We start from the raw sequence: 14,313 nt of genomic DNA, 5'->3' as shown, positions 1-14,313 counted from the left end.
GGATGGATGGATGGATAGCTGGATGGATGGATGAAAAATTATAAAATTCAACTACAGTATGTATATTTTATACCCCCTCAACATATTTTGCTAAAACAATAGTTATGGTTGCCAAACATTTTATGTCCTACACATGAAGAAATTAGATGCTCTGATCAGGAAATATCCTCTCTTAACTTTCAACCAATGACACATCTATTAATTTTGTCTGGTTTTCTCGGGGTTGTCTGGTTTCCTCCCACATCCCAACAATATGCATTAATTGGAGACTCTAAACTGCCCTTAGGTGTGATTGTGAGTATGACGGTTGTCCGTCTCAACCTGTTCAGGGTGTACCCTGCCTCCTCGTTGACAGCTGGGATTGACTCCAGCACTGCCATGACCCTCATAAACGACTTAAGTAAATGAATGGATGGATAGTCTTCAGTGTGGATGCTCCCGTCTGTCAAATGTAAATCATCTTCTACTGCTTATTGCCCCCGCATTTGGGTCACGGGAGCTAGAGCTTTAGCATGAATACCCAGACTTCCCATTCCCCAGCCACTTCATCCAGCTCTTCCTTCAGGATCCCAAGGTGTTCCCAAGCCAGGCCTGTTTATATTTGTCAAATTATTGCCAAAACATGCACGTCATGAATTTGTTTATTACTGCAACTTCATATCAAATGTTTGTGTATCGCTATGGCCAGAAATGTGTCCTATTCAATAATATATTGTAAAGAGTTGAATTTGGTTGCGCATTCATATACTGGAATACAGCAATCCCTCTCTATTTCGCGGATCACCTATTGCAGATTCAGTGCATCGCAGATTTACGGATAAAAAAAAAAAAGCCGGATCCCAACGTACTAATGCACCATTCCCAGCGTGACGACATGGACCAATAAAGCAACAACAACAAAAAACATGAAAATGAAAATAAATTTAAAAATTTAAAAATGCCAGCATACAGTAGTACAGTACTGTAGCGGGAAACCACATTGATAGGGTATAATGCCGCATCCCCAGCAGGACAACAAGGACCTATGAAGCAATAAAAAAATAAATAAATAAATAAATTCAATTTATCTCTACTTGGCGGTTTTTCACTTTTCACGTGTGGGTCTGGTACAAATTAACCGCAAAAAAACGAAGGATTACTGTACTTTGCTCAGAGTCATGCAGAGCCAGTTTGAGATGGAGAATGCACGTTTGTATGCAAGGAAAAGAAAGCTGACAAGAGGCACGAGGTGTATGCTATAGTAAAACCTTTGTTTCAATATACTGCACAGTAAGTACAATGTAAGGCTTTGTTGTCATCTTTTTACAGCTGTAATGTTTTCAGATTGTTTCACTTGGACATACTCACAGACTCTCTTTGTTTATGGCTTTGCCATTCTAAGTACTGTCTACATTGTCATCATCAGCACCCATGCAGACAAGTCAGTCGGCTTATGTAGTTACTTATATGTTAGTTAGTTAGTTAGTTAGTTATATTTACTTATACTTATATATACTTACTTACTTATATACTTATGTGGTTACTTATAAATGACATTACAGTAGAGAATAAAGATCAAATTTAATTTAAAAAAAACCTGATTTTCCTACAGGTCTGTACAAGGCCTATATGTTGTACATCTAGCTGTAGCCTACTAGAATCTTTGGTGCACTCAGTTCAACTCTCCAGGTAATCTCATACATCATCCACCTCACAATGCCAAACCAACCCCATGAGCACATGGATAACAAAGCACTCTATAAGTCCCACAGTCAATTGATCCCTGACTAACTGGCGTCTTGTCCCAATCTGAAAAGTGTGATTTAAGGACATGTGCGTGAATGAGAAAAGTAGAGGGGGAAGAGTGAGGCTACAGGGAGAAGAGATAGCGAGGGTGGATGACTTCAAATACTTGGGGTCAACAATACAGAGCAATGGAGAGTGTGGTCAGGAAGTGAAGAAACGGGTCCAAGCAGGTTGGAACAGCTGGCGAAAGGTGTCTGGTGTGTTATGTGACAGAAGAGTGTCTGCTAGGATGAAGGGCAAAGTTTACAAAACAGTGGTGAGGCCGGCCATGATGTACGGATTAGAGACGGTGGCACTGAAGAAACAACAGGAAGCAGAACTGGAGGTGGCAGAAATGAAGATGTTGAGGTTCTCGCTCGGAGTGACCAGGTTGGATAGGATTAGAAATGAGCTCATTAGAGGGACAGCCAAAGTTGGATGTTTTGGAGACAAGATTCGAGAGAGCAGACTTCGATGGTTTGGACATGTTCAGAGGCGAGAGAGTGAGTATATTGGTAGAAGGATGCTGAGGATGGAGCTCCCAAGCAAAAGAGCGAGAGGAAGACCAAAGAGAAGGTTTATGGACGTGGTGAGGGAAGAAATGAGGGCAGTTGGGGTTAGAGAGGAAGATGCAGGAGATAGGCTAAGATGGCAAAAGATGACACGCTGTGGCGACCCCTAACGGGACAAGCCGAAAGGAAAAGAAGAAGAAGATCGGTCAGCATTCCAACAGCTAGATCCAGCCAAATTTCCAACTCAGAAAGCTTAAGCCTTAGAAACATAGCCACTTTGGGGTGTTTGTGGAACTGTCACTGAGCTAATAGAAATAGATGGATTTAACATGCCTCGCGCTCAGCTTTGAGGACAGCTTCTTTTCTTCTAGTGATGAATTGTTGTGCTTGCAGTAAACTGAGAAGAAGCTCAATGAATGCATTATACATGTCTTGAATAAATGCATATTGCTCGACTGCAACCAGACACATGGTGCCTTACGTTTATGAACGTCATTTCACTTATTTGAAATGGTACATTTGCCTTTTCCTGAGGTTGGTATGTCTATTTTTGCCAACAAATGTCACTGCACTTTTCACTTGAAAAACTGAGCTGGATAGTGCCTAGCTGCTGTGACATCACTAAATTCATTTGTCAAGGCAAATGTCTTTTTTATGATTTAGAAGTGGGCGGGGATCACAGATGCTAATTTATTTTTGTTTTTCAAACTTTCCTCCCATCATTTCTTGAGACAAACGACAGAATTCAGTAGCACGTGAAACAAAAATAGAATAGAATAGAATAGAATAGAATAGAATAGAATAGAATAAAACTGTCACTTGAGGAATTAAAATCAGTCATCTCACAATTTATAACAAAGAGGTAAAAAACAAACAGTGATTCACATTTGAAAGACTATCCATATTATGTTGTAGCACATATTGGTTTGGATACAATTCATGAATGATGAAAGCAACGCCAACATTACTTTAGGATTAGCATGATTTGGAGTTTAAACTGTGAAATTAAATTATTTTATCTTATAAAGAAGTACACTTTTGGGGGGTCAGGATGGGTGACAAGTCAGAATTCCTTTCTCCGCTTTAATGCGCTCCTTCGGACTGTCTGTTAATTCATTTAGTGTCCAGGTGAGATAAACCATGAATCCCCATAGCCGTCTATCTTGGTTGGGTGAGCGAAGAAAGGGAATGCAGATCCAGTCAGAGGTTGGGGGTCATGGTGCTGTCTGGGGAGAAGGTGTCCATTACAATGGTATAAAAGTAGAGTAAGTATTAACATCTGGGTATTGTAAAGATTTTTAATCAGACAATATGGCACATATCTTGTTCATTATATTGCATGAGTAATATAATCAGTAATAGGGATGTAATTATTACCTGTGTGACAGGTCTGGTCAGATCCACTTCACGCTGGCTTTCTGGAGCCAGGAAAACATTTCACTGGATTTACTTTTTACACTACCTTCGACAGTGGTAACTGGGCCTAAATGCAAAAGGGTTAAATGCAAAATATCGGAAAGAACATTTGCTTCATTGAATAAGGTGCAGACCTTTGACGAGGCTAAACTGTAAAGGCAACAGTGCTGTTGTGTCATACAGTATCAACAAAGTGCAACTTCAATCATTAAAAAAACAAAAGTCAGAGATTAAAACAAGCAGCCGACACAGTAAAGCACTGGTAGAGCGTTGGCCTCACAGTTCGGAGGACCGGGGTTCAAATCCTGGGCCTGCCTGTTTGGAGTTTGCATGTTCTCCCCATGCCAGGGTGGGTTTTCTCCAGGCACTCCAGTTTCCTCCCACATCCCAAAACCATGCATTAATTGAACACTTGCCCCAAAGTGTGATTTGTTGTCTGTCTCTGTGCCCTGTGATTAGCTAGCTAATTAGTTAATAATAATTAATTAATTAGCTAGTTCAGGGTGTACCATGCCTCCTACCCAACGACAGCTGTGATTTTCTCCAGCACTCCTGCGACCTTCGTGAGGATAAACAGCTAAGAAAATGGATGGCTGGATGGATGGACTGATTGAAACAAGTACCAACATGGTGTGAAATAGCGATCAGGACTAACTGCTATTTAACTTTGCCCCACTGTTCACAAATGTAGAAAATATGTTTTACTTTACATACGCTTGTCAGCACCCGAACAGTAAGAACAAATTCCATGTTACACATTTGTAAATTGTTTTATTTTTTTTAAATCCTAGTTAATAAAACACACACCCATCAAAACATAGCCTCCCCGTTTGAATGATTTTACTGCCTATCTAATCAGCTCAGAAGAAACATCTCACACAGGATAACCCCTCAGCAAACTAGAAGGAAACATTAGACTTTCAGCTCTCTTTTTGGCTTGCATATAAAAACAAAAGTCCATAATAGATCAAAGCAATTCTTGAGAAAGTCATCTCGTGACTCATGCTAAAAACTCGTTTTTACCAATATGAAAAAGGGGGTAACTAAAGATAATGAGAAGCAGAACCCTTTATCGCTATTTTTTTCATTACTGTAATCAGCTTCCGAGGATTGGGATTGTGGTTTCCTCTGTTTGGGAATACAGGATCAGCAATATCCATCCATTTTCAGAGCTGCTGATCCTCACAAGGGTCACGGGCGCGCCAGAGTCTATCCCAGTAATCTTCAGTATCACTGCTCTGATTTGCATATACATGTACAATAAATCTCCCTGCGGCACAACATCGTTGTTCATAATCCTGATTTCAAACCAAAGTGAGTACACATTTTCTTGTGGTGGGGGGAAGACAAAGATCTTAAATATTATTACCTGCAAGAGTATTTGGGTAATAGGTTTTACTTGTTGTTATTGTGATGAATACTGCACTCAAAGTCAGATACTGATGCAGACATGTGCAAGTTATTTATCTTGGTACAAGGTAGCCTCAGGATGTCACATGCTTTGTAAGCATGACATAAATTAGCCCCTGTCCATGACTGATGTAAGTTCTGCAGTGTAACTGTAGATTTTCCCCTATTTATAAGTTGTTTACCTGCTCATCTAATTTATGTTTTGTATTTTACATGAATTGTAATTCTGACAAGGAAATAAATGCATAGTATGTGTGTTTGTACTCTCTCTCTCTCTCTCTCTCTCTCTCTCTCTCTCTCCTCTCTCTCTCTCTCTCTCTCTCTCTCTCCTCTCTCTCTCTCTCTCCTCTCTCTCTTTGCTGTTAAAGAAGACACCCTTGATATTTACAGGTCTATTCCATTGCTTAACATGCTTTCAAATGTGTTAAGAGAACATTTTGTTGCCATGGTTAAGGAACCTAATGAAGTCCACAGATAATCATTTAGATTTTAAAGCCTAATATAGTCTTGTTTGTGTGTATGGAGACAAAACTATTGGTACCGCTTTGATCATGAAAAAAATGCCACAGTGGTCCTAGAAACAGGATACACAAAACACATATACAAACCCCTCAACCATGTTAAAGTGACCGGTTCCCGGGGGGTGGGGGGTTGGGGGGGAAGCATCCAAAGATTGAAAAATAGGGGTCTTAGGACTGACCCCACGGTTACACAAAAAGTCATAACCTTTGGTTCTGAGACTCAGTTACCACACACCAATCACATGGCAAATTCAGTCTTCAACGAATCAAGCATACATATTAATAGAATATTGTTGGAAGTAAGAGTGTTAGGAGAAAGCTTTTTTGCCGAAAGACTCTGTCTGTAAGGCAGATGTGCTAGACACATACTCCACCAAAGATGCATTCTTTTGTATTGCAATGTGGCAAATCTTTGTTCATTATCATCAATACAAATCGTCACATGTAACAAAATTATTATTCATGAGTATGTTTCTTCCATTTGTCTTTCAAGCTTCCTCAGCAGGTCCTACCATAACCCTCAAGGGCCAGTACCACTGTTATGCGGGACCCATGATCACGCTGGACAAACTATGTGACTTCAGAACCGACTGTCCACTTGGGGATGATGAGGGCGAGCGATGCCGTAAGTATAATAAGACCTAGGAACGAGTTACATTATCACATGGATCCTGTTTGACCAGTGATGCGATGGTGCACCTGTAATGCACTGGCGTCACAGTTCATAGGACCAAAGTTCAAATCCTGGCCCCGCCTGTGTATAGTTAGTATGATCTCCCCGTGCCTGTGTTGGTTTTCTCCAAGCACTCCGTTTTCCTCCCACATCCCAAAAACATGCATTCATTGGAGACTTTAAATTGCCCCAAGGTGTGATTGTGAATGCGAGTGTTGTCTGTCTACATGTACCCTACAATTGGCTGGCAACCTTAGTTCAGGGTGTACCCTGGCTCCTGCCCGATGACAGCTGGGATAGGCTCCATCATTCCTACAAACCTCGTGAGGATAAGCAGCTCAGAAAATGGATAGATGGATGGATGCTGTTTGATCTTCATCTTCAGATTTTGACACACGAGTTGAAGAGTTGGTCAGGTGCAAGGCAGCTTCATTCATTAAATCACTGTATACTGCCTCTGAGAAGAACAATTACTGTGTCATGCACAATCTCTTCCTACAATAAGGAAAAGAAAAAGACAGTTGAAATAGTACAGTTGGACATGCCAGGAACTCCGCACCCTTGACATATTCCAGGGTTGCTATTTCTATTCATTTGCACTTTTAGTTTTCTGTTATGTTCCAAGTCTTGGTAGAACACTATCTTATTCAAGTTTCACCATTGATTCTTCCAGATGAATTCCCTCTGGCCCTGCTGCGGTTCTAAATCCAGGTTGGGTGGGGGATAGGGAGTGGGATTATTGAGAAGGTCTGGTATATCATATTTAAACAGTATATGGTGTCCCAAATTCTTTGGCATTTGCTATAGTCGTTAATTTTCTTGAATATTAAATATAATTTCCATACATACATACATAATCCAGATTGTCTGTATATTCTTTTTTGCTACAAGTCAAACATGTTACCAGCATGTGCAGTAGGCCCAGTATTCATGATAAACACACTTTTAAGGCTGTGGAATTAGGCAATTTTTTAAAGGGTTATGTTAAAAAAAATAGCAGTGTTCATTCAATCAGTGAGGTCAGTTTTGTGAAAAACAGGTGTGAATCAGGTGGCACCTATTTCAAGATGAAGGCAGCACCTCTTGAACATGAATTTCTCCTTGAAAGCCTCAGGAAAATGGGTCGTTCAACACATAGTTCAGAAGAAAGGTAACCTTATAAAGAGATGCAAAAAACTGTAGACTGTTCAGGTGAAATGATCTCTAAAGCCTTAAAATGGAGAGCAAAACCAGAGACATGTGGCAGAAAACAGAAAACAACCATTAAAATAGATTGCAGAATGACAAAGGCTCAGCCAATGATCAGCTCCAGGATGATCAAAGATTGCCTGGAATTACCCGTAAGTACTGTGACAGATAGAAGATGTCTGTGTGTTTAAAAGAATCCCCCATAAAGTCCCTCTGTTAGGAAAAAAAAAAAAGCATGTGCAGAAGAGGCAACAATTTGCCAAAGAACACATCAACTGGTCTAAAGAGAAAAGGAGGACCATTTTGCAAACTGGCGAGAGTAAAATTGTTCTTTTTGGGTCCAGGGCCTACAGACAACTTGTGAGATGATTGCAAAACTCTGAATATAAGCCAAAGTACAGGCGTCATGAAATGGGCATGTTTCTCCTACTATGGTATTGGGTCTATTCATCACATACCAGGGATCCAGGGATCATGGATCGAATTGCATATGTCAAAATATTCGTGGAGATCATTTTGCCTTATGCTGAAGAGGACATGCCCTTGAAATGGGTGTTTCAACAAGACAATAACCCCAAACACATGAGTAAACATGAAAAATCTACAACAACAACCAACAAAGTTAATGTCATGGAGTGGCCAGCCCAATCCTCGGACCTTAATCCAATCGAGAATTTGTGGGATGACATCAAAAATGCTGTTTCTGACACAAAACCAAGAAATGTAAATGAACTCTGGAATGTTGCTGAAGGACGGCCTCCACTGGCCTTGTGGATCGCTACCAGCCTTGTTGACGAGGGAGAGCCTGCTGCGGGCTTTGTCGGCCGAGGTGGCTCGTCGCCACGGTGGATCATGTCCACCGCGGAAGTGGGCGTTCATCACCGCTGCGCGGAAGTGGATAAGGCGGGGAGGTGGTTTGGCCGTGATCCGCATGTCATCTAAATATGGCTCAAAACAATAGGGTAATGTTGCCCCAGACACTTCACTCGGTTGTGAGATGTTTTCTTCAAAAAGAGTTTCCGTGTCTGAAGGGGCGTGTCCTCCAGTAGGGGCCACAACGTGTTTTCAATGGCGAATCTCCGGGGTGAAGTCACAGACAGTAAATGCAGCCAATATGGCGACCACTTGGATGTCGAATGAGACTTCCGCAACTTTGCGCATTGATGACGTGCTCTCCGCTCATATTTATTTTTTCGTGTAGACATTGAAGTGAATAATCTTATATGTATTTTTCATTTCAATATCTATTTTAGAATGTTTATAGAGATGACACTAGACTTTTAAGAATGTAATGACTTAATTGCCAGAGGGAAAAAACTATTTGAATGCCTGGTAGTTTTGACTTGCATTGATCTGTAAGTGCTTTCCCAACGGAAGGAGCTAGAAGAGCTGGTGGCCAGGATGTGGAGGATCTGAAAGAATCCTGCCTGCTTTGGACCTAGTTCGCGTTGCATGTAAGTCCTCAATAGTGGGTGGAGTTGTGCCGATAATCCGTTCAGCTGTTTTGATTGTCCATTGCAGTCGGAATTTGTCCTTTATTGTGGCGGCTCCAAACCAGACTGTGATGGAGGTACACAGTACTGATCCACGCGAGTGTCCATGAGTGATCAATAATATGTACAGTATTTTATATGACAAAACATTATGCCTTGGACACATATTGCTATAAATCTACTGGGAAATGATTTCACAGAATCTCCATTCACCTTTTCTTGCCTTCTTACTGTGGGGTGTGCACACACATCAAGTACTGCTGTCATTTGTTTTTCTCAAAGCCCATCCATCTGTTCTTAAAATAGTCATTACCTTTATCCTCTACAACTGAGGCCAAGCAGAAATGATCCATAATTCAATTTATCTGTGTAGTACAGCTGACTACTGTATCTAAGGCTGTATATTTTATTTTCATGTACATCACTAACCACAACCCCTCACAATTCAAATTACATCATATCCCCTCTCTAATACACAATTCTCTGTGATCTAATGGTGAATGTCCTAAATTTAATTTATTGTAATCCCTTATAAATGACACCATAGATAATTAACAGGAAAAGCTAGAGTCAGGAGCAACGATCAAAGCTTGTCAGTCACAAAGACTTTTGACATAGAGTAGAGGTGCAATTTAGTCTGCATTCAGTTTAGCCACTGCATCATTATGCATACATGCATTCTCACTTATTTCAATCAGATCTTCCTCCAGTTGATCTTTGTCAATCGAAATTCATCTGACACCCAAGTGCTCCTCAGCATATTCCATCCAACTCCAGAGGAATACTGCCACCATCAAAGGGAAAACAAGCATGCAATTTAAGTGGTAATCTTGTTTCCTTATCCTGGATATTACCTATTACCCGATGAAACCTTTGCTTTGAAATATCTCTTTTTCTTTCAGCTGTTGTTCTCCTCATGCTAACTAAGTACAAGAAAACTTGAAAATGTCAGGACTGTCAATATGCGCATGCTCATAAATTGAAGACATGGGGAAAGGTGAATGGAGAAGTTTTGAAAACAATGAGTGTAAGTGAGTGGCATGGTGGAGCAGCTGTAGAGTGTTGGGCTCACAGTTTTGAGATCAAATCCTGGCAATTGTTGCCTAAGCAGGTTATTTTTCTTGAAATGTTTTCTGTAGTCATGTCAATTAAATAAAACAACCTAATTGAACAGAACACAATATTGCTATCTCTTAAATGATGTTGGAAACAGGGACTCTAAAGACCTTGAGATGCTCTTGTTCTAAGTAAATGTATATTTTGAAAAATAGCTTTAAATAACTACTAGCCCAATAAAAAAAAACACAGGCAAGATTTTTGCTCTCGATGCAGAGCTGAATTCAACTGAGAAAAGTTCATGAAATGATTACATTCAGTACATTTCACTCAAAAGTTTGGTTTACCTGAATGAGTTGTTTGTGAATGACAACACTATATTCGGGACCTGTTCTACTGCTTTTCCATGCTTCACCAATTTAGTCTCTGCACTACTATGAAACAAGCAGTCACTCTGCATGTCAGGTCTAGCCGGGTTGTTACATTTTAAGGCTTTTGCCATATATCCTGATTGCTTCAATTCTATGTCCATATTAAATGAAGAACCCATTGGCCGCCACTCTACGTTTCTGGTGTTGCTAGTAATGTCGCTTCTGAGTAGTGTGATGTTTGCATTCCATTTACAGCGGCTGAAATAAGCATTTAACACGTCACTATTTTTCTCACTAAATATTTTTCCAAAGGTGCGAGTGGCAAAACATTTTCACCAGATTTTGGGAACAACCCAAGTAATCCACACATACAAAGAAAGTAGAACAAATAAGACCAGAAATAAAGTTGTATTATAGTGTGGAATGACAGTGAAAAAGTATAGAACACATGAAGAAAGGAAGGTGCAGAAAGGATAGAAAGCCAAGACAACACCTAAAATCTATGAATAATCAAATCAAGAATCGGTTAAACGCCTTGTCAGTGAAAATTAATATTAACTAATTCAGTCCTAATTGATGGCCTCTACAAAGGTTTCATTGCCAATGTGTGAGTGAAGATGCATCTCATGATGGGTAAGAGCAGAGAGGTGTCTCAAGGCCTTTGGAAACTAATTGTTGAAAAACATAACGACACTGGTTACAAGTGCATGTCTAACCTTCTCAATGATGCTTCATTTTTGATAGAGTGGAACCGTTCTCGCAACGTATTTTTTTTTCCTTTGAAACCAATTGAGAGTTAGTTTGGCAGTATGGTTTGGATCATGTTTTGGTATGTTTTCAATGAAATGTCCAATCAAAATAAATAGAAACAAATATAACCACTCACTCTTTAGGAATGCCTTTTTATTTTGCTTCTAATATTTAAATACATTTAATATTAGAAAACTACTTATGATGTAGATGATATGAACGTATGATGTCCGTAGGTGTGAATGTGAGTGCACATGGTTGTTTGTTTATATGTGCCCTGCGATTGGCTGGCAACCACATCAGGGTGTGCCCGGCCTCCTGCCAAAAGATACTGTAACTGAGATCAGCTCCAGCACTCCCGCAACCCTTGTGAGTATAAGCGGCTCAGAAAATGGATGCATGGAACTTATGATACTTAAGAACTTAAAGACATTAGTCAAATCAAATGAAGAGAAATGCTCAAATTTAGCCCAATTTTCAGCATTTGCCAGCTTTTAATAACAAAAGTCCAACATCTTGATTGTTTATTTACTATCCATGAACAACTTTGGAATGTGACCCACTGGTTGAAAATCCCTGGTTTAAAACGTTAACGAAAGAGCATTCTCACGGACATATAATTCGATGGGTTGATGTATTTTAAGATGAAAGGAGGATGGAGACACATTTTTCATTAAATTAGGACGTCACAAGAATTGATCTCATGTGCTAAAATAGAAAGATCTTCATTTTGAAAGAAAGCAAGTGTTTATTCTGAGCTGAAGGTGATTTTGTACTGTGTGATGTCTGAATGTGAGGGCAAAGAAATGAATAATGAAAATAAATGACTGATGTGGTAATTTTAGATAGTCATGGTGCAACAAACTAATGTGCAATCACATTATGACTCTGGCAGCAACCCTCTGCAAATACTGATGTGAACTAAATGAAGGAGAAGGAAATTGATGCTCTGACTATACAGAAAAAAAACACTGGTTTCATATTACAAGGAGCAGCTTTTAGTATAAGCTACAAATTAATGAAATATCTTCACTGAACAAGTGAACATACTTAGTGTGCACCCTCAGACCTCAAATGTTCCAGCTGTGAATTAACTGTGAATGTACTTATATGATTATGAATATATTCTTTAAAGCAGAGAGTATGACATACTTCTACAAAACTAAATTTTCTAACAACATTTTGCACACACTTTTATTATTATTGAGGAGGCAGGGTACACTCTGAACTGGTTGCCAACCAATCCCAGGGCATATTAAGACAAACAGTCGTACTCACAATCACACCTAGGGGCAATTTAGAGTGTCCAATTAATGTTGTGTGTTTTTGGGATGTGGGAGGAAACTTGAGTGCCTAGAGAAAACCCACGCAGGCACAGGAAGAACAACCAAACTCCACACAGGCCGGTCCGGGATTGAACCCCTGATCTCAGAACTGTGAGGCTGTGATGCTTTACATCTATTTTCGCAAAATCCAGCCAGGAGCTGTCATTAGAAGGCTACAAAAATAAAGAAGGGGATGGCGCATTTTAATGTTGCACAAAATATATTCAATCCAAGACTTGTATATAATATTCTGCCTTAACAGGAGCTAAATTTAGCCGTCATCCCAGCTGTTTACATTCCACTGAAAACTCACGCTAGCGCTGCCCTCTTTCTCCTGTCAATTAACAACAGCGGGCCCCAATCCTAATGACATTCTGATGATATTTTTCAAGATGGCACCTACCAGTGTGGCTGCCGTTGGCACGTACTGTCTGCTACTGTTTCTGTTTATGTGTTTTTCGGTCGTCACGGGACTCAAGTACACAAAAGATGCTAACCGTCATCAACGCTTAGCATGTTGTGTTGAGCCAGTTGGAACAACTACTGAGCTACAGCAGAACGCTCTTTGTGGATTACAACTCCACCTTTAACACAATCATACTGGACATTCTGATGACAAAACTGGACATCCTGGGCCTTCCTGCTCTCACATGCACCTGGGTCAGGGAATTTTGGACCAATAGACCCTAGACTGCGAAAATCGGCACCCAACTTTCCTTCATCCACACACTGAGCACCAGCTCAATACAGGGCTGTGTGGTGAGCCCCCTCCTGTATTGTCTCTACACCTTCAACTGCAGCTCAGTCTACAAAAATAACATCTTCATTAAATTAGCTGATGACACAACAGTGGCCAGGCTGATCTCAAAGAGAGATGAGACACCCTAACGAGAGGGGGTCCACAAGCTCACACCGTGGTGCTCAGACAACAATCCGGCACTGAACAGTATAAAAACAAAGGAGATCTTTGTGTATTTCAGGAGGAACAGAACTGATTCAGCTCCGCACATTCAGGTTCCTGAGAGTCCTTGTCACTGAGGATCTCTCCTGGACAGACAATATCTCAGCAGTAATCAAGAATGTTCAACAGCGTCTCCACTTTCTGAGAATCCTCAGGAAAAACAAAAAAAACCTGTACAAAGTTGTGGCTGACCTTCTACCGCTCATCCAATGAGAGCCTACTGACATACAGTGTCTCCATCTGGTATGAAAACTGCACTGAAGCAGAAAGAGCAAGGGTTCAGAGGACAATTAAACCAGCACAAAAGGTCATTGGCTGCCCTCTGCTCACCGTGGCAGACATTGACTCCTCTCGGTGCCTCGGCAGATCTCTGAACATGAAAAACACTACACACCTCAATTCTAAACTGTTTGAGCTCTTGCCATCTGGAAGGCGGTACAGATGTGCAAAATCAAGGACCAACAGACTGAGGAACATTTTTTCCCTCCAAAAGCCATTACCACCCTGAACTATTTCCTCTAGCCACATAGTTTCAACATCTTGAGCATTTTATGCATTCATTTTACACATCTATTTTTATTATTTTTTATTGTTGTTTTTATTCATTTTTTTATCTTGCTTTTATGTATTAACTGAGACAAAAGAAGCTCTCCAGTTTCATTTTACAGAGTATAATGACAATAAATGGCATTAATTTAATCATTCATCAATGGTAATAGTGGTCAGTTTTAATTGACACAATCAGCGGTATTAAGTTATTAATGTTGGTATTGTGGCTGTACTCAGTTGCAGTGAGCGCTATGGTGTATTTATGAATTTCAAGTTTTGGATCCATCCATGCATTTTCTGAGCCGCTCATCCTCACAAGGGTCA

At 40.2% G+C, this 14,313-nt stretch overlaps 1 protein-coding gene across 6 annotated transcripts in view; it reads left to right on the top strand.

The window, feature by feature from the left end:
• Positions 1-14,313, top strand: part of alk (ALK receptor tyrosine kinase) — a 453,734-nt gene that overhangs the window by 332,150 nt on the left and 107,271 nt on the right. For all 6 annotated transcript variants that reach the window (XM_061844090.1, XM_061844089.1, XM_061844092.1 and 3 more), the window contains one exon: positions 6,117-6,248. In XM_061844090.1, coding sequence (XP_061700074.1) covers positions 6,117-6,248 — 132 coding nt within the window. The remainder of the gene's footprint in view (positions 1-6,116; positions 6,249-14,313) is intronic.

This window comes from Syngnathoides biaculeatus, chromosome 15 (assembly GCF_019802595.1).
Source record: "Syngnathoides biaculeatus isolate LvHL_M chromosome 15, ASM1980259v1, whole genome shotgun sequence".
NCBI lineage: Eukaryota > Metazoa > Chordata > Actinopteri > Syngnathiformes > Syngnathidae > Syngnathoides > Syngnathoides biaculeatus.
Note: the sequence above shows the minus strand (reverse complement) of the source record. Positions and strands in the feature narration are given on the sequence as shown.